Source organism: Populus trichocarpa, chromosome 14 (assembly GCF_000002775.5).
Source record: "Populus trichocarpa isolate Nisqually-1 chromosome 14, P.trichocarpa_v4.1, whole genome shotgun sequence".
NCBI lineage: Eukaryota > Viridiplantae > Streptophyta > Magnoliopsida > Malpighiales > Salicaceae > Populus > Populus trichocarpa.
In genome coordinates, this window is record NC_037298.2 from 5,809,205 (window position 1) to 5,827,732 (window position 18,528).

General features: G+C 35.8%; 2 protein-coding genes across 3 annotated transcripts; one reads left to right on the forward strand and one right to left on the reverse strand.

The window, feature by feature from the left end:
• Nucleotides 1-750: 750 nt before the first annotated feature.
• On the reverse strand, nucleotides 751-9,393 carry LOC7494111 (C-terminal binding protein AN). Its single transcript, XM_024584684.2, has 9 exons — nucleotides 8,305-9,393; nucleotides 7,095-7,315; nucleotides 4,944-5,577; nucleotides 4,170-4,338; nucleotides 3,947-4,077; nucleotides 2,353-3,147; nucleotides 2,172-2,219; nucleotides 1,465-1,578; nucleotides 751-1,143 (listed from the first exon to the last, which is right to left on the reverse strand). Exons 1-9 carry the CDS (start codon nucleotides 8,989-8,991, stop codon nucleotides 1,069-1,071), a joined length of 2,874 nt encoding a protein of 957 aa, XP_024440452.1. The 5' UTR covers nucleotides 8,992-9,393; the 3' UTR covers nucleotides 751-1,068.
• Nucleotides 9,394-15,612: 6,219 nt separating this feature from the next.
• On the forward strand, nucleotides 15,613-18,204 carry LOC7466256 (heavy metal-associated isoprenylated plant protein 39). Of its 2 annotated transcripts, none has more exons than XM_002321004.4 (3): nucleotides 15,613-15,991; nucleotides 16,530-16,605; nucleotides 17,544-18,204. In XM_002321004.4, exons 1-3 carry the CDS (start codon nucleotides 15,986-15,988, stop codon nucleotides 18,008-18,010), a joined length of 549 nt encoding a protein of 182 aa, XP_002321040.2. In that variant the 5' UTR covers nucleotides 15,613-15,985; the 3' UTR covers nucleotides 18,011-18,204. The 2 variants fall into 2 exon arrangements, with proteins under 2 accessions (XP_002321040.2, XP_024441348.1); XM_024585580.2 differs by lacking the exon at nucleotides 15,613-15,991 and adding an exon at nucleotides 16,015-16,256.
• The last annotated feature ends 324 nt before the right edge of the window (nucleotides 18,205-18,528 follow it).

Sequence of the window (18,528 nt, forward strand, 5' to 3'; positions counted from 1 at the left end):
TTAAGCAATTATTTTGATCATGTAAATGGTCGGTGCGAGATCAGCTGATATTGATTGGAGGTGTTGAAGCATTATGTATGTATATACGAATGGCGATTGCAAAAGCTTTCCTGTCCCCCATAGTTTCCCCCTCTCTCAAGCCAAGTTGTGGGCTCCAAAAAACCATGTGAACTTTCCTTTGCAAACTGCAGCAATGGGACATTCTTGCTTTATTAGATTAAGGACCTGCTGGATCTAGCGTTACCTTTACGGCTTTATCATTCCAAAACTGAAATCTTGCAGATCACTAGGGAAGAATTAGCGCAGCCTCACCGCCCAAGGCCACCAAGCTTGATACTTACAGGCAAAAAAAACCATTAGCATCTCTGTTTTTATGTATACTGACCCTGAAAGAAAATTTGGTGTGCTTACTGCAAATAGACATTAGCTTAATACACGAGTGCATTTAATTATTAAGACAGCATTATCAAAGAAAGTGAAGCAGAAAATCTTGCTCAACCACCTGTACTATGATCTTGTTTAAAAATTCTGACTTCTCTCCCGTCAAGGATTTTTGGAATCATTGAAGGATGAAATGCCTTGTGAACTTATTCAGTGATTCAAAGCACGCCCACCTTAGCGAATTTAGAAGTTCTGTTATTGATCAGCAGTTACTTCACAAGCCCAGACGCTAGCGCAGCTACAATAAAAGGTAGAGATGATGATAAAGCAGTGGTTGACAACCATCTACTAGCTTCGACAACAACAAAATGGACACTGCAATGGAATTTCATTAATTCATTGAGGTAGAAACAACGATCCATTTGACGAAAAAATGGACAGTTCTCATAAATTATGAAGTACATTCATTTCTGCAAGAGGGCCATACATCCCGCGGGTAATGGATGCATATATAACTGATAACTTACAAAACCAGAAGGAAAAAAAAAAGGAAACAGAAAAGAATGCTTTTTACAAATTGTTTCGAGGAAACAACAAACTTAAGGAGAAAACAAAATGAGTAGCTGAGAAGAATTGTGAGATGGGCAAAAAAATAAGTTTAGGTTTCTCAAATCTTGCTATCACAATCTAATCTAGCCAACGAGTAACACCATCATCTTCCGCTATGGCGGCCAGAATCTCGACACGTGCATCCAAAATAGCCTGCAATTTTTTGCACAAATTAAGGCAATTCAAAGGAGAGAGGACAGGTAAATAGGAATTGGATTTCCTCTGTGCAAGTGCAGGGTGGAAGGCAGGTAGCTAGTTAAGAATGATGGATTTATCAAAATTCCATGCACTGCTTCATGTGTGTTGATGCCCTACTGAAAAATTAATCTTAGTAACCATCTAAGCACCACTATTTTTTAGCTAGAGGGACTATAATTAACCATTACAGATCTCTGTTTATTGGAGCTCAAGTGAGTTTAAGACAGTTGGAGGAAAATTATCATGCAGCATAATACAAAGAGGAGAGAAATGTACCAAAGGATTTCTACAGTTAACCAGCCTGCATTCATCCAAAGAACCTTCCAACATCCAACTCTCCCAAACATCAAAACTGTGACTGGTGAAAACAAATTCCATTCTCCTGTTAATCTGCGATTTTCAAAATAGAACTCGACCTTAATCCCAAGCAACCAAATAATTACATCAAGATACCTGAATTTTAGCAAGTTAGGCATTTACCATTCAATCATGCTGGAAAATGAATGACAGGACATAGATCATAGATGCAGATTCTCTAAGCACAATTTTCATTTTGCTTTCCAAATGAAGAGCATAATTGAGAACAAAAAGAGCGCCTGATTAAACAATAATAAGCTTCTATCTTCTTTGAAAACATGCAACCCTCAAAATAATCAATCCAAAGTCTGATTTCACACAGCAAATGTCTACTTCCCTAAACCAATGCACTGTAAAGCAGCAATACATAAAAACATTCTATGCTCCACAAACAGATACGAAGATTAAGTATGCCCCAGTTATAAACATGTTCCGAGAACTCAAAGTGTGTAAAGAAGGCCCTATCAGCAAAAGAAAAGGAACAGTGCTAGTTGTAGAAGCACGACCATATCACACTAGTACACCATGAGAACTTGAGCAGATATTAGTGCCCATAAACAGTAACTTCTTATCATACCAGTACAGCAGCACTCTCCAACTACTTAATCTTACAAGATATAAAGTACCTGCAATAACTTTCCACCAGCAGCAAAAGAGCGCAACCCAATTGTGTCCTGCAAAAAAATGCATCCACAAAAACACATTAGCGAACTCAACAGTTAACCTATCCAATTATGCTAGCAACCGTAATATGATGAATTGGTTGGAAAATGTGGTAAAGGCATGAATGATTCCTGCCAAACAAACCTTGTTTCTGAAAACAACAAGGAACTGGGCTGCAGGATCTCTTTTTGTTACATTTGACAGAGCATCCAGGAACCAACCACCTCCTTTAGCTCTTTGCCTGGAAACATGGAGTGCAGGGCGATCTCTTGCATATAAAGCTATAATGTGCCCATCTTTGAGCAGCTCATCAGACTTTCCACTGAGCCTCTTGCCTGATCTTGAAAGCTGGCCTGAACTTGATTCTTGCATTAATTCTATTGGTGTTTTCCTACTCCTTGAGTCTTCAGGGGAAGCAAACCGAGAACTGGAGACTTGATCACTGCCACTCATAGCAGTATCATCTTCTTGATGTGAAGTACTTTCTTTCTCTAATTGAGAAGGATTGTCTGATTTCTGTCGAGGTTTTTGACGGCCATGTCTTTTTTTTGCCTTCTTGCCTGATCGGCTGCGTCTTTCATCAGATCTTGTGGTTGTATTTTGAGACATGCCAGAACCCTGAGCTTGGCTGGTAGATTCTATTGATTGACCACTGACTTTTTTGCGAGAGGTTTCTGGAGTTAGCTGAATATCATCGGTCAATTGCTCACCAACAGAATCCTGCAGAGTACTTTCTTTGTCTTGCCTGTGAAATTGTTCACTTTCATCACCTATTTCACTTTCTTCCCCTTCCTCATCAGAAACAGCATTCTTTGGTACGATCCCATCAAAGAAGAATGACTGCAGAATAGAGATAGCTTTTTCCCTTATCTCCATCCACACTTCTTCACTGTAATCTGCACTGCGTGGAAGTATCAATACATTGGGCATCTCTTTTACCTGAAGCAAAAGTTTGGGATGGATCACTCAGTCAGAGGTGCTATATTCTGAGTTAAATATCATACAACATTCACATAAAATCTTAGTCTACAGCACACATTTTTCCAAACATTACCAAAAATCAAAGACCATGCTCAGTGCTTTGAGACCTCAACCCTTACCGCTCACCATACTAAAATCTAAACAGGAAGTGTAACGATAAGGGCCTTTACCATCTAAAACTACAAAAAAAAAAAAAAGAATTTGATTTTGTTCCAATCCATACTCTAGCAATGGAAAGTTTGACGAGGATAGAGTTTTTTCCTGAGGAACATGTATATTCAGAAAAGCAATGGTTGATTTAGGCCAAAACGAATCAAGACATTTGCTTTAAGCAGCAATGCCACATGAGCATTCGATCGCAGTTGAACATTGTAGGCTACTGGTATAAATAAAAAAAATACAAATTGACTAACAGGGGAAAAGGGTGATTAAATAGGGCAACAGGCAATATAAATCATACAGGCCCACAACTTTTTTGAATTAAACTGGAAGGAGCATGTTTTATAGCGCTCGGCATTTTAGTTACCACTGAAATGATACTAAACAGAGACAACTAGGGGTGTCCATCAACCTACCCAACCCAACTTGCTAAGTTATTTAGAAGGGGGAGAGTATGTTATTAATTTTTTTATGAAGTAACTGATATTTCAAATTGGCCATGAAACGTTATAGATTCCAAGAAATAACATACTCCATTTAAACTTTTTGTATATATCCTAAAAATAACATCATAATCCAATTCATAAATCATACATACCCATGCTTCCATCCACTGTGGCCCTTCAGCACCATCCAGGGCACAACCGGCCAAGGTCCCATCAATCAGAAGTTGCTTCAAAGCACAATCATCCAGCAGCTGACTGCTGCCCGTATTCACAAGAAATGCCCCTATAAGAAAGCAAAGAGGTTCCTTCCACATAAATATCAACAGGAAGTAAATCATTGCAAACTTCTCAAAATGAGTAAGGAGAGTAATATGCCTGGCTTTATATGTTGCAAGCACTCTTCATTGATAATCTGAACAGTTTCATTAGTTAAAGCACAGTGAAGTGAAATAAGATCACTTGCAGCCAGTAAATCATTAAGAGTATCCATTCTTCGAGCAGCTAAAGGAAATGTAATAGAAGACCTGGTTAATTTTCCTGGCCCCTGCATTATTTAATTTAGGCAAAAACGTGAATGGAGAGCAAATGCAAATGCAAATAACTTGAGCACCGGAAAATAAAAGCAAAAGAGCGCACAACAAGTCAATGCATTAAATTAGAGAGTAGCAACACTTCAAAAAACATCAAATCCCACAACTAATCAACTTCTAAAAGAATGTTTCTCAATCATACCCAAATTGCATCTTCCAAATGCCAAGCTTATCAAATATAACAGGGTATGCTAAACCAAGATTTTATTTTCTTTCATTACAAAGATAAGAAAACAACTTGTGCCTTATAACCAACTAATTTGGAAATATTTACAGACACGAAATGTATTATCTCCACATAAACCCCATAAAACATCACAATGAAGATCATTTCTGATCTGCCCATAAATCAACTGCATCCACAAAACAAAAAAATTCTTTTAACTTCAAATGGCTCTACTAACCCATCAGCCAATCCTATTAAAAAAATCTAACAATTTTCTCCTATTTAATTCACAAGCAACAAAAAAATTCTAAAAACGACATTGTTTGGCATCAAAATCAACACTTATCTAAGCAACTTGAATAACTGAAAATTCTAAAGTGCGTGAATAAGTACCTCGTGTACATCAAAATACAGCACACTCATTTTAAAAGCTAAGCTTCTAGTAGCCAAAGATCTAGCTGATGCAGATCTACCAACAATGCCCAATACCAAACCTCTACACCTCCTCATTCCTCTACAAAGCGGCTGCAGCGAGCCAAGCCAACCGGAAGCTGATAAGGCATGTCTTGACAACAAATGCGTCCGGCGCAGCAAGCCTAGAAACAAAGCCATAACCGTATCAGCGATCTCCTCGGCTCGAGAAGTATCCACGTGTACAAGCCGGAGACCTAAATCGGCAGCGAGAGCGGAGTCGACAGCTCGGTCAGCCGACCCCAGGCATAGGATGAGCTGGTAAGGACGGAGACGGCGTTGGGCGGCGCGTGGGAGGTAAGCGAGTGAATGGAGGAGGACGGCAGCGGCAGATTCGATCTTGCCATCGGAGAGGCGGCCGAGAGGGACGTGTTCAATTAAAGCGACGCCGGATAAGGAGTCTTGTTCGATGGCAAAATCTTCGATGCAGTTGAGAGTGACAACAAGAGGGAGACGTTGTTGTTGTTGTTGTTGCTGTTGCTGTTGCTGTGGAGGAGGAGGAGTGTTAGTGTTACGGCGGTGTGACATTGTCGCTAAAGATCTGGTAGTCGTGGCGCTCATTTACAATTTTTGTACTAGTTAGGGTTTAACGTGAGGAATTTGGCCATTTTTTGGGTGGGTACAATGGAGGAGGAGGGAAAAGAGCTTCTTTTTTATTTACTTATTTGTGAACTGAAATGTGAGAGAAAGAGGCTGATGGAGTGTCGTTTTTTCTGTTGGTTTGTTTTTGCTTCCTATGGTTTGGATGGGAGGGAGATGGTGAAAAGTCCCTTCCCCTACCCTACCCTTGCTTGTCTAGAGCAGTAGACTATTTCTGACCCCTCGTCCTTGGGGTTTTGAAAAGCTGCAGTAATGCTTCGATGACTTCGAGTCCCTCACTTCATTTTATTTTTTTTTTATTAATGAAAATAAGTAAAGTGTTTATGTTTTCATAATTAGGCTTAGTGTTTTTTTAAGACCATCATTACCCATTAGAGATTTATTCTCAGTAAGGATACCCACGTGGAAGGGAAAAAAAAACTGTAACCATGACCAGGGTTTTGCCAGTCGCTACCAACAACATAGGTCGCTAATTAGAGACGGTGAAGTATTGCTATTACCCTGTTTGGGCGGCTTTCTTTAAACCACTAGCAGTTTTTCTTTCTTACAAGAGGAGGAAGTGAAAATTTGAAAAACCACTGTCAGAAGAATTTACCTTCCCCGCCCTGTCGGTTGTCATTTCACCACTGGTGAAAGCAGGTTTCGAAGGCCTTTCACATAAAAAGAAAGTGCACTTGGGGGGAGAATACTCGAGTGCATAAAAAGAAAAACTAGCATTTCATATGGGTTTAGCCCGGGTGTAAATGGAAATAAATACCTGGTTCAATGCTTCTACGTTCCTCCAAAGATAGCAAAAATCAGATCACAGAAATAACAGCACTCCGATATGAGATGTCGTCAAAACACTTCCCCATTATTTCAGAAATGCAACAAGCAGCTTTAAACAAATTAATTAAATGCAAAAATGAGACGCAGTAGTTTGAGTTTGAAACAAGAGAAAATAAACCTGTTACACTTACATTAGAGAGAGAGCTACACAAATACACTACAGGACCCAGAAAACTATATGCATTTTTATAGAGGCACACTGGCACCACCAAAAACCCATGCAGGCCTGCATATCTCTTGCAGGTTCTTCGGAAGATCGAGGCTGTCATTCCCTCCAGAGTCTACTCCCAAGCTCTGCTAGTCCAAATATTTAAGCAAATTTGCATTATATCCGACTTCCATTTGGACCACCACAAGTCATGATCTTATACGCAACTAGAGGAATGAGATGACGAACTTTAAGCTGGTCTCCTTGTCAAGATATATAGATCTTACAACTACCAAACAAAAATACTGTACAAGTTCCGTATCATTTACCGAAACTCACACTTAACAGATCAAGCCTGCCTTATATGTTCCCCATCTCCTTCGACTTCGTCTGTTGAGCAATATTACAGATGTACTTCTACATTCTGAAATATTTCCAGCTGTTTTTGTTCATCCACAGTAACAAGCTATTAGACAGAATATCCGGTTCATAAAAACCTCCTAAAATTCCTCGTAGTTGCTTGATATGAACGCATGAGCAGTCCAACACCAATGCCAGCACCAAGACACATCCCAAGGCCAATTCCAACACCAACTCTCACACCAGCATTAAACCATGAGAGTTGTCCATCCTCACCATAATACATGTCTTCTGAGTAGTATTGGCTTCCAATTTTCTCATCTGATTCATAGCCATCATCATCTTCAGCTTCAGTAATCTGCACAAGAGCCCAATGTTGATGAGACAATTGAAATAGCACAAACTGCTGACGAAGGGATGCTGTTCCAAGTAAACTGAGGTGTCAACAACCTTTCTAAAACACATAATCAGAAAATCACTCAATATATATTGAATCATGCTCATGTTTGTCCTTGTATTCAACCTAAGCAGCTATGCACATCATGGATTCACATTGATTAACACATGAAAAAAAGATGTCCACAATATATCAGAAAATTTTCCAATTTGTCCTGTGCAAGAGTTTGTTAAGCTTCTTAAAGCTGATCTACAGTTGAATATCTAGAAGACCGTAATTGCTTCCTTTGAGGAACACGTATTTGCATGATTTATTTCAAGAAGACAGGAGCACATTATCCAACAAATCATTTGTGACCAACTCCAAGCTGCACCACAATGTAATCAATTGATAGACTTGTACAGGTAGTTATAATTTCAAGGGAGACACTCATGTTACATGGAAGCTGCCTTCCTCTCTCTCGCCAAATAAACAAGTGGTTCAAGAGGCTGCACCTACTTCTCATGAAATAAAAAATGTGGGTACCGTAGATAGATTCAGGGGAAAAAAATCGTCATACAATTACATTCACTGGACACAGTTTAGAACAAGGACCAGCAAACCTAATGCTCCAGTGCTCAGACACATTGCAGAACTACAACTTAAAACAACACAATCAACATCAAAATCCACATTACCTGCATTATACAAAACTTAAATTAAATCATAATCAGAATTAACTCAACTCACGTAGCTTCAATCCAACTTGAGACACGATAAGGCAATCAAACAAAAAGCCTACAACATTCACAACCGCACTTCCCTACAACATAACAACCAATACACAACAAAAGACTTGCATTTCCTCGATTAACTTCTCTAAAACAAAACTATTAAATTTCCCATCATTCTATTTCTGATTAAAAATCCAAACAAAGAGAGATGCATTAATGACAACAGGATTAATTTACCTGAACTTTGCGTTGTCTAACCAACCCATTACTAATAACACCGTTTTGCTTCCTATTATCCAACTCCTCATCCTCTGGAATCGCATCGAGCATCGCATACCTGGACGGTTTCTTCATGGGACCAACCAAAATGGTCTTCGTCAAAATCACCGGCACACCTCCACAGCAACCAGCAATATAGACCTCGATCACCGGCGCCGAAACCCCCAATTTAAACACCGAGTTCCCTTCAAAAACACCAGCCGCCACACAGCATTCTAAACTCCACCCTGTCTTCGCATCATTCTCCAACCCCCCTACACCCCCATTATTCCCCCACGATGTCGTTTCGATCCTCTCCAACGACCCACACAAAACCATGTCCTTGTTATCTAATACTTCAAATTCAACCCCGCGGGTGACGCGCACGCTGTCCGTGCTAACATACGTGACCTCCGATGATTCCTTGTTGAGGCGGTCGCGACGGAGGGTTAAGGAGGCGGAATCAGAGGAGGGGATTTTAGAGCCGTTTATTTCGAGTGGAGTGCTGATTGAACGACGGAGATGGCGGATGGTCAGGTGGTCGGGTACGCTTTCGATAACGCAAGGAGTTACTCTTACGTAGAATAATCGGATTTCGAGCCATGAAGATGATTTGTTTGTTATTAGATATTTGTAGGAATTTGATTCGATGTGGTTTCGATCCATTGAACCCTAGTATAGTTCCTTCAAATTGGAATCAAAATAAGCTGAAATTAGGGATTCTTGGATTTGGATTTTGATCTTTTATCAAATCCTGGGAATCATAGGAGGAGGTTTTCTATAATTTTGGCGGTGTTAGGAGATTAGGAGCAATGTTTGTTGGAGAGGGTATAAAATGGAGGAGATTTTTTAGTTTCTATTTTTTGCATTGGAGAGGAAAAAAGGGTTTTGAATTTTTATCCGTGATTAGGGTTTTTGAAAGTGATTTTCTGAGTGTCAAGAGTTGTTGCGGATGTAAAGGACGCGGTGGACCTGGTCAAAAACTTCGGACAGGAAATAGGAAGGACGAGGACGACGAAACCGTGAGCTGTGATTAACACGTGTCGTCTTCAGTTGTTCTTGCTGGAGGTTGACGGTAAGGTTTTTGCTATTATTATTATCATTATTATTACGTGAAAACTGCGGATTAGCCCCCAGCCAATGATGCACTTCGCGTATAAGTCTCCAACCTTCAAAACTTTATTAAATATGGCTCAAAACTTTATTAAATATTATCAGGAGTTTATGCATCCAGGCTGGGTCCTAGATTACATAGATTAATTTACATTAACTTAAAAAATAATATTTAAAGTTTTAATATCATATATTAAAAAATTAGAAACAATTTATATAAAAATAGATTATATTTGTTGTAAATAATAAATTTAAAAAGATTATTTCAAAGTATTTTTCATCTCAAATTAAATATAAAAAAATTTATTTTATATTAAAAAAACACAATTTTTTTTAATTAACGTATAGTATATATACCGATGAATTTTATATTCTATATTAAAAAATTAAAAAAAATTAATATGAATTTTAATATGAGCTAATAACTAATAAAAAAATTAATAATCAGTGTGCATGTACAAGGTTAAGACCAACATAAAAAAAATCTTCGATTGACCCTGAATATGCACGAAGGAGCACTTATGCATTTTAAACCTTTTGTTTTTGTTCCTCATTTAACTAAAACCACTATTTTTTTTATTCTCTCCCTCCTCTGTCTAAACAACTACTCCTTCAATATTATTTTTTTATTGATGGCCTTTTTGTTTTGAAGAAACCCGAGAATATTTGTTCCGCGTAGAAATATTCATGGACATGCTATAAAAAAATGTGGACCTGAGCTACCTAGCTATCTATTGATTTGAATTTTCAATTTATTGAAAAAACAATGACATGAAAAAAAATAAAAAAAAAACAGGTTTTATTGCGTCACTCAAATTACAGGCTGTCCTAACAAGTCCTACAAAAATAACCAGGCCAATTGTTGGTCCAGGTTTTGCCTACATCATATTTATCGTGCATGACATCAAAGTATTGGTATGCAAGCATACAACATGCCATCGAGCAGGATGGATTTGGGTTTCTTGGATTTTTTTTAATGGTAAAATTTAAAAAACAATTGTTACTGTATAGCACGAATTCAATTTTTAAAATTATGTAAAATAATCATGGTTGATTTAAAATAAAACCGATGAAGAATGAATGACAAGAAATGAGTTTTTGTTAGTTTTGCATTTTTGCAATAAAGGATTGCAAGATAAAACAATAAACTTAGGTTGTAGTGGGAATTATTTTTCAAAGTGTTTTTTATATGGAAATGCATTAAAATGATATTTTTTTATTTTTAAAAAATTATTTTTGATATCAGTATATCAAAATGATCAGAAAACACTAAAAAATTATTAATTTAAAGCAAAAAAAAATAAAATTTAAATTTTTTCTAAAATATTTTTATTGGAATCTACAACAATCTACAACACATGCATAGAAATGACAATACGAAATCAGAGGAATCCCAGCAGCCTACAGAAACACTACTGTCCACAGCACCCTATAAATCATTCTATTTCTATTCTGCAGTCTTCATATATATATATATATATATATATATATATATATATATATGATTAACAGGTTATTAATTAGTTAGTTATAACCGTTAGTTATGTTCGAATATGTGTATATATTCATTCATTCAATATATAAAAGAAATATAAAGGTAGATGAAATAAACTCTGCATGCAGATAATCTAGTCGTAAAACAACTCTTCTTTTTGTTTCAAGAATTCATTCTCCTCTTTTGTTGAATCTTTATCTGCATGTTTTACATTTTTCACGTAGGAATTTCACAGTTTTTGAAACTAAAAAAAAACAAAGAAAAAAAAGAAACTGTAACAGCGAGAGAATGACTATATTTACTAAATAAAGAGAGTTGATTATTATTATTATTTTACTTTACTCTAGCAAATTATACTCATTATTATTTTTTAATTTCCTCCCAGCTATTTTAAATTCAAGCACGTGCTTCCCCGATGAGACCTGTTGGGTAATATGGTGGTGGACCCATCGGCTAGGGCGTTCCAACATTGAGCTATATTTAGCAAAGATTAGAAGGTCGGGGGCTGATTTGTAGTTGTCCCCCCTCTTTTGGTACTTAGGTTAACGGGAAGTTAAGCGGCGTGAAAAAGTTCACGCTGTGAATGGGTCTGGGCTTCGAGGTCTTTTATAAAAGGGGCCCACACCTCGATTTTGAGAATCGGGAATATACTGAAAGCCCAGGCTTATGAATTGAGTTGGGCCAGGGCTATTATTGGTGGCTAAGAAACTTTTGAGGCCACAGGCAATAGTCAAACAGGGGCCCTCACAGCAGCTCTGATGTGAATATATGTGATAGTGGAGAAAAGGCCGGCAAGAATACCCTTTACTTCTTGGTTCAGCAAAAGATTCACGTATCAATTCAGTGGTCACCGTGAAAGCAGGAAAATGAAAAACAACATGGATGAGTCAGGCGTGTTTGCCCGAGCGCCAAACACTTCGAGAAGCCCGGGCAGTATTTTAAGAGGCCAAAAATGCCTTTTTATTATTTTAATGGAAGAATTGCCACGTCATTTTTTTTAAAGATGGATGGTGGTGGTAGTGGGATGATTTATCAACATTTTTTCTTCTCTCAAACAAATCATAGCTTCATCCTTTTGATGTTGATTTTTCAACTTTAATTTTTATTTTTTTGTTTTATAATTTTTATTATTGGCTTTTTTGTCTATATTTCATTTGTTTTCAATTTCATTTTTTAATCCTAATTTGTTATATATTATTTTTTTAATTTGATTCTTATTTTTTTGATTTTGTTTTTTCAACTTTTATTAAATTTTATTTTATTTTCAATTTCACTCTTAAATAAAAAATTTGTTTGTATTTCTTACTTCAATCTTGTTCATTTTTCTTTTGAATTTTGAATTTTTTTTATTTTTCTTTTTATTTTCACCCCTCAATCAAAGATAATTTTTTATATATATTTTAATTTTTATCATCGTTCTTTTATTGTTATTTTTTTAATTTCATCATTCAATATTTAATTGAATGAGAATTGTGTTTCATGTTTTTTTCAAATAGAATACTTCTGGCCTAATGACTTGGATCATATGTTTGAAAAGTTAATGTGAGTCGACATTGTTTTTTTTTAAAAAAAAATCTTTGTGATTTTCATCATTTTACTTTCTACCATGTTGTCTCGATCTCATGACATTAGACGCGGGATAATCCGGGTTGGCTTGATCTTGATTAACGAGATTACAGGTTTGTCATGTTAACTTAGGTTGACTCGGACTGATTTTTTTAATTTTTTTAATCTAGTTTTATTCTTTGTATTCAATAAAATGATAATTGAGTTATATTATTTGTTTTTTTTATAAAAATATTTTTTTCACAAGTTATTATGATCATTCTTTTTAATGAAAATAAAAATTCAAGCACGCAATGTAGCAAGATCTACTGTTAATAGCATACCACAACACAAATTTATATTTCAAACATTTGAAAAATATCATAGCTTTTTAAAATTAAATGCTTCGAACATCATATTCTACACGGAGTAGTTTCACCATCCGTTACATGGTTCTTGCATCGAATGTTCAAAATCAGGAAACTAATTTGTTGTTCCAGCAAAACATATTTTAAGGCCACTACTTTGTGTTTCTCCAACCATACCCGAGGAGTCCTTGTCGGAATCGCATCACGAAGCATATTGTAAATTTTATAATTATAATTGAAATGTTTCAATTCGAAATGATCACCATATCTTAACAAAAACTGACAGGCTTGATGTCGTGGCACGTAAAACAGGAGCACCCTCGAGGCTGTTTTTTTTTCCTTCTTTTTACCCGCTTGGATGTGGTCACAGAAAGTTCCGGCTGGCGTTGAGGCAACGCTACAGCCTACATGCCTGTGCTCAGCAAACTAGAATGGCTGCTTTCTAAATCTTACAGCTTGAAAAATGTGACGCCGCCGGTGACTGTCAAAACTCGCAAATGAGAATTCTATGATTGACTAGTGGGGTCCGCACTTTCCTCTGAAGCCAAAAATGACGGCTCTTGTTTGACTCAGATAACCTCAATTACACTGGTTGTTATTGACGCGCCACCACCTGCATGGCAAAATAAACCGTTTGTTTTTCTAATTAATTGTAGGAGTATTGTTATATTACGTGCACGGTGATGCTCCAAATTGAAAATAAAAAATGGTTGGGGATTTAACTATGTAAACAACAAAACGAGGGGTCGTTTCTTTTGTTGCTCGTGTTTCTTCTTGTATTAAGGATCGACCAAGTATATTTTAGTAGTTTCATAAATTAAAAATATTTTTTTAATAAATAATTTAAGTTTATAAGTTATTTAAATATAAATATATATCTTACAATTTACCACCTTTTCAAATATTTTACGCAACATGAAAAACATTTTCCATGAAAAATATACCAAGTTGAGATGCCAATACCCTCCTCCTCCTCCTCCTCCTCCTCCTCAGGATGTTTCACTAGTTTAGAATTGCATTTCCAACTATTAATAAATCGAGATTGATCCTTTTTAATTAGCAATGTCAAATTAGACAAGGTGTTACAAGCAGATGATTTTTACATATGCTAGATTTAATTCTATTCATATTTTTTTTAATTAAATATAATGAATTTAAATTCATTAAAATGAAAATAAATAACACCTGAAATCAACTAAAATACAAGAGGATTATTTTAATATAGAGAATGAAAAAAGGTTTACAAGCACATTAAGAGCCCCTAATTAAAAAACATGCAGTAAAAATCTTAATTAGAGATCAAAGATTTATAATTCAACCCCAAATTATAAAAAACTACTTTACAAGTGGATATTGAACAACCGACACTCTTTTTTGCAATCCATTGATTGCCATGTTACTTTAACTTATCATTTGATACTCTTTCCGTGGACAGGAAATATGAAGATTGATTTATTATCAATTTGTATAATTTTTTTATTGCGATACAAATATTCATGAGATGGCAAAATAACACAAGAAACAAGAAAAAAATAATTAAACAGTCATGAAATTAAGAAAATACATTAGAAAAATTGGACAAAAGCAATAAAAAACATAAAGTTTTATAATAAAAATATTAGAAAAAAGGAAAAAAAATTACTGTCGTGATTTGTTTTATTTCACTGATAACAACTCATTAAAAAATTTAAATTATTTTGTCAGATCTCGAAATGTAATATATATTATTTTTTGACATAATCCTTTAAGAAAAGCTTCATGAGTTTGAAACTTGCACAAATTCATATCACTCCGTGTTTAATTTTATCAAATAGAACAAGGGTGGTAAGATTTAAAATCCTGATTATTTTTTCAACAAGACTGTGATATCATGATAAAAAACCATCTCAACTCCAAATCTCAAGCTATTATATGAAGTAATTATATATTATTTTTTAACAAATATAACATAATACACGCAATCAAGATAATTAAAGAACAACATAATTAAATCCTAATGATGAATTTATTGTTGTGTAAAATTAGCAAATAAAATTAGACAAGCAAAAAAAATATGTCCAGTTTATAGACATCAAGCAAATAAGTATATGCCTACTTATAATCATAAGAAAAAAACTAGAATGCACACTAATATACAAAGATAAAAAAAAAAACTAAAATGGTACTTGCTTATTCAAACACTTTAAAATTAATCTCACTTTGTTCTTGTCGATGATTAATTATTTATTCTTAAAATTTCACTGCTCATCATTTGGTGTAATAAAATCTTTTTCAATAAAACTCTTAGAATTCCAACACCACCACCTTATTTAGGAGCATTACTAAATAAAATCTAACAAGCTAAAAAATAATACTCAATTATTTATCTTCTAAATTAAAAGGAATTTTGAGATAAAACAAAGATTTAAAATTAATATTAAAAAATAGAGTAAAGAAAAGTGTTTAAAAAAATATAGAATTAATCACCCAGACACTCTCTTTCAACCTTGTTTTTTCTTTTTCCCCGGTAAAATTCTCTACCTAACAATTTTGTTTACTCATGACAAAAACAGGATTAAACCTGAATTTTTCTTTATTTAAATGAGGTGATTTTTAAATGAAAAAACTGTTTATGCACTATTGACAGAGTTCTGAGAAAACCCGATAATTTTTTTTCTTCCATGGACCGTACGAGTATTCCAAAACGTAGTTCATTTCAACACGTGGTCAAGCGTGGTTCTTAATCCTCTCTCATTCGCGTAGACATACATGGAAAACGATGGCGCTTTTACTTCTTCCTGTTAGTTCGAGGTTAGAGACTAGAGAGCTCGAGGCTTGGGACTGATGGATCATATAGATTTCCGCACTTCTTCAACATTCATGCACTCAACTTACTCTCTCTCTCTCTCACTCTCTACTTTATTTTTCTTCCTCTCTCCTACTCTGCATTTCTTGTTTTCTTTCGTTTTTTTTTTTTGTTTGGTGTCCATAATCGTACTTCTGACCTCTCTCTCTCTCTCGACAAAGAGTGATTTGATTCCTTCTTCTCTTCTATTTCTTTTCAACATTCATCTGTTCTTATCCCTCATTCCTTCACTCTCTCTCTGTCTCTCTATTTTTTTCCACATTCTCCCATCTCTAGTTTTGATCTTCGCATCAAATGAAGGTTTGGTTCTCTCTCTTGGAATCTTTATTTGTTTATGTATTCCCTTTATAATTCTTTATACGGTTTTCATTCTTTAAAAGGTCGGATGCTTTCTAAAAGGAATTTAAGACATTTTGGTTTATGGGTTCATTTGATTCCTGGTAACATAGTTGTTTGGATGGGTCCATGAGTATCAGGGGTCTCTTTCTGGGACTGGTTTAAAGGAAGAATTAGTATTTTCAGTGCTCTTTTTAAGAACAGAGTCTTTTGAGTGCCAAAAGCTCAGGTTCAGATTTTGTACATTAGTCAAGTTCTGGTCTTTTTACAGACAACTGATCATTAAAAGTTTGTTGATTCTGTGTTGGTGCCGTGCATCTGTAACGTTTTGATTTTCGGTATCTATAGGAGCGAAGACAATTTGATGTTTTAGCCATTTTTTTATAAAATAAAATTGGTTTTGGTCACTTTGATTAAGAAGTTTGATGTAAAATGATTAATGAATATGTGGAGGTAGTTGAATTGAAGCTCTGAGTTAGATCTATTTGATTTATGCCTGCAGAAGTTTGTGTTGAAGGTGGACTTGCACGATGACAAAGCCAAGCAAAAGGCTATGAAGACAGTCTCTACTCTTACAGGTACCAAGTTCAATTTATTTTTTGGATTTCCATTGAAGTTTGTTTTTTCTTACGTGTAATTTGGGTTTTTTAGATTTCAGACAGGAGGGTAGTTAGTTGAAAAATCACTCTCTAATGTTTGGTTACAAGGGTGGGGTAGGTGAAGGGAAGCAAATTGCTTAAAATTGCATCTGTAACTTTTTTTGTTTTTTTCCCCCCTCCCTTTCCGTAATGATGCTCTCTCTAATTTCTTACAAAAAGGTTTTTTCATTTTTGGTTGGTACTTCTTTCTCTGCTTTAATTATTTCTATCTAGATGTAAGGTGATATGAATGTCCATACCAACCAAATCAGTCACGACACGCAAACTAGCAATGAAAAATTTGGTGTAGGAGGGAATACCGATTTTATCAAATATTTTCGTGAAATTGTTTCATGAAAAATCAACCATGTATCGAGTGAGCAGATCCCGTGATTGAATTCTTTCGGAAAATGATCTTGGGAAGAATATTACTTTTTGTAAGATTAGCGTTATTCTTGATGTAATAGCGTGCTAGTGTTTGTTTTGTACTCTGCACAATTACTAGTGCACTATCAATACTCTGAAAGATCAGATTTTGTGAGAAAATTCAGTAGGCAGCTTCTGTAGGCCATTCAGTGTACCTCCTAATCACGAAAAGGCACGCGAATGGATTTCAAACTTTCATGTGATGCGAGACAGGGTTGCGTATAATGAATGATTCCTCCAAAAAAAAATCAATTTCTTTCTTTAAGACGTGGAAAGGCTGAGTAAGCCTCTCGTGGGCAGAAATTGAAAATGATGGGTGTATCAATCTGCAGATGTTTGCGCTACAAGCTGTTAGCGCGCGGGACAATATTGTTGTTGTGGAAAATTGACGTGCAGTTATTTTAGAAAATAACTGTGAAGCGATTTTTTAATCTCATTTTGCAATTTTATAGGAATTGATTCCATGGCCATCGACATGAAGGAAAAGAAATTAACCGTGATCGGAACGGTTGATCCTGTAAATGCAGTCAGCAAACTGAGAAAATATTGGCCAGCAGACATTATCACAGTAGGGCCAGCAAAAGAGCCTGAGAAGAAAGAGGAGGCTAAGAAGGAGGAACCCAAGAAAGAGGAGGCAAAGAAAGAAGAACCTAAGAAGGAAGAAGCGAAGCCAGAGGAAGCCAAGAAGGAAGAACCCAAAAAAGAGGAGGAGAAGAAGGGGGAAGAGAAGAAGGAGGAGAAGAAGGGGGAAGAGAAGGGGGAAGAGAAGAAGGAGGAAGAGAAGAAGAAAGAGCAAGCACCACCGCCAGACCCAGTTATGGAGCTTGTCAAGGCCTACAGAGCTTACAATCCTCAAATGACCACATATTACTATGTCCAGAGCATGGAAGAGAATCCAAATGCATGTGTAATTTGTTGAGTTTTGGGCTATTATAAATTAAATATGAAAGCTTTTCCGGCCGGTAGATGATGGTTTTTAATCTCATCACCGTGTGGTTATCCCTGTATATAGGTGGTGATGTATGTGCCTCTTTCATCTATATTCAGACATAAGCAATTTGTAGAAAAGAATAAATGGAATGTCGCTACTGGCACACTGTTTTCTGTATACAATCTGTACAATAATGTTAATTTCGTTACGTTCTTGACAAATCTTCATGCAGCACGAAGATTAAAGAAAAGCTAAAAAGCAATCGTGATTGATTTGAAGATTTATGAGAATTCCGGGTGGGTCACACAACTCATGCTAGATTTTGTTTTTCTTACATCTCTCCCACCGTCTTTCTCTGTGCATGTGTCATACGTCGAGGAACAAGTGAGTCTGTGGGTCGCGTTGATCTTAACTTGTTGTCTCTTCCTTTCGGCTTTCTTTCATGTCATCTAAAGTGCCGTGGTATAATTTCAAGGATATACGTTACCTGATTAGATTTTGAATTA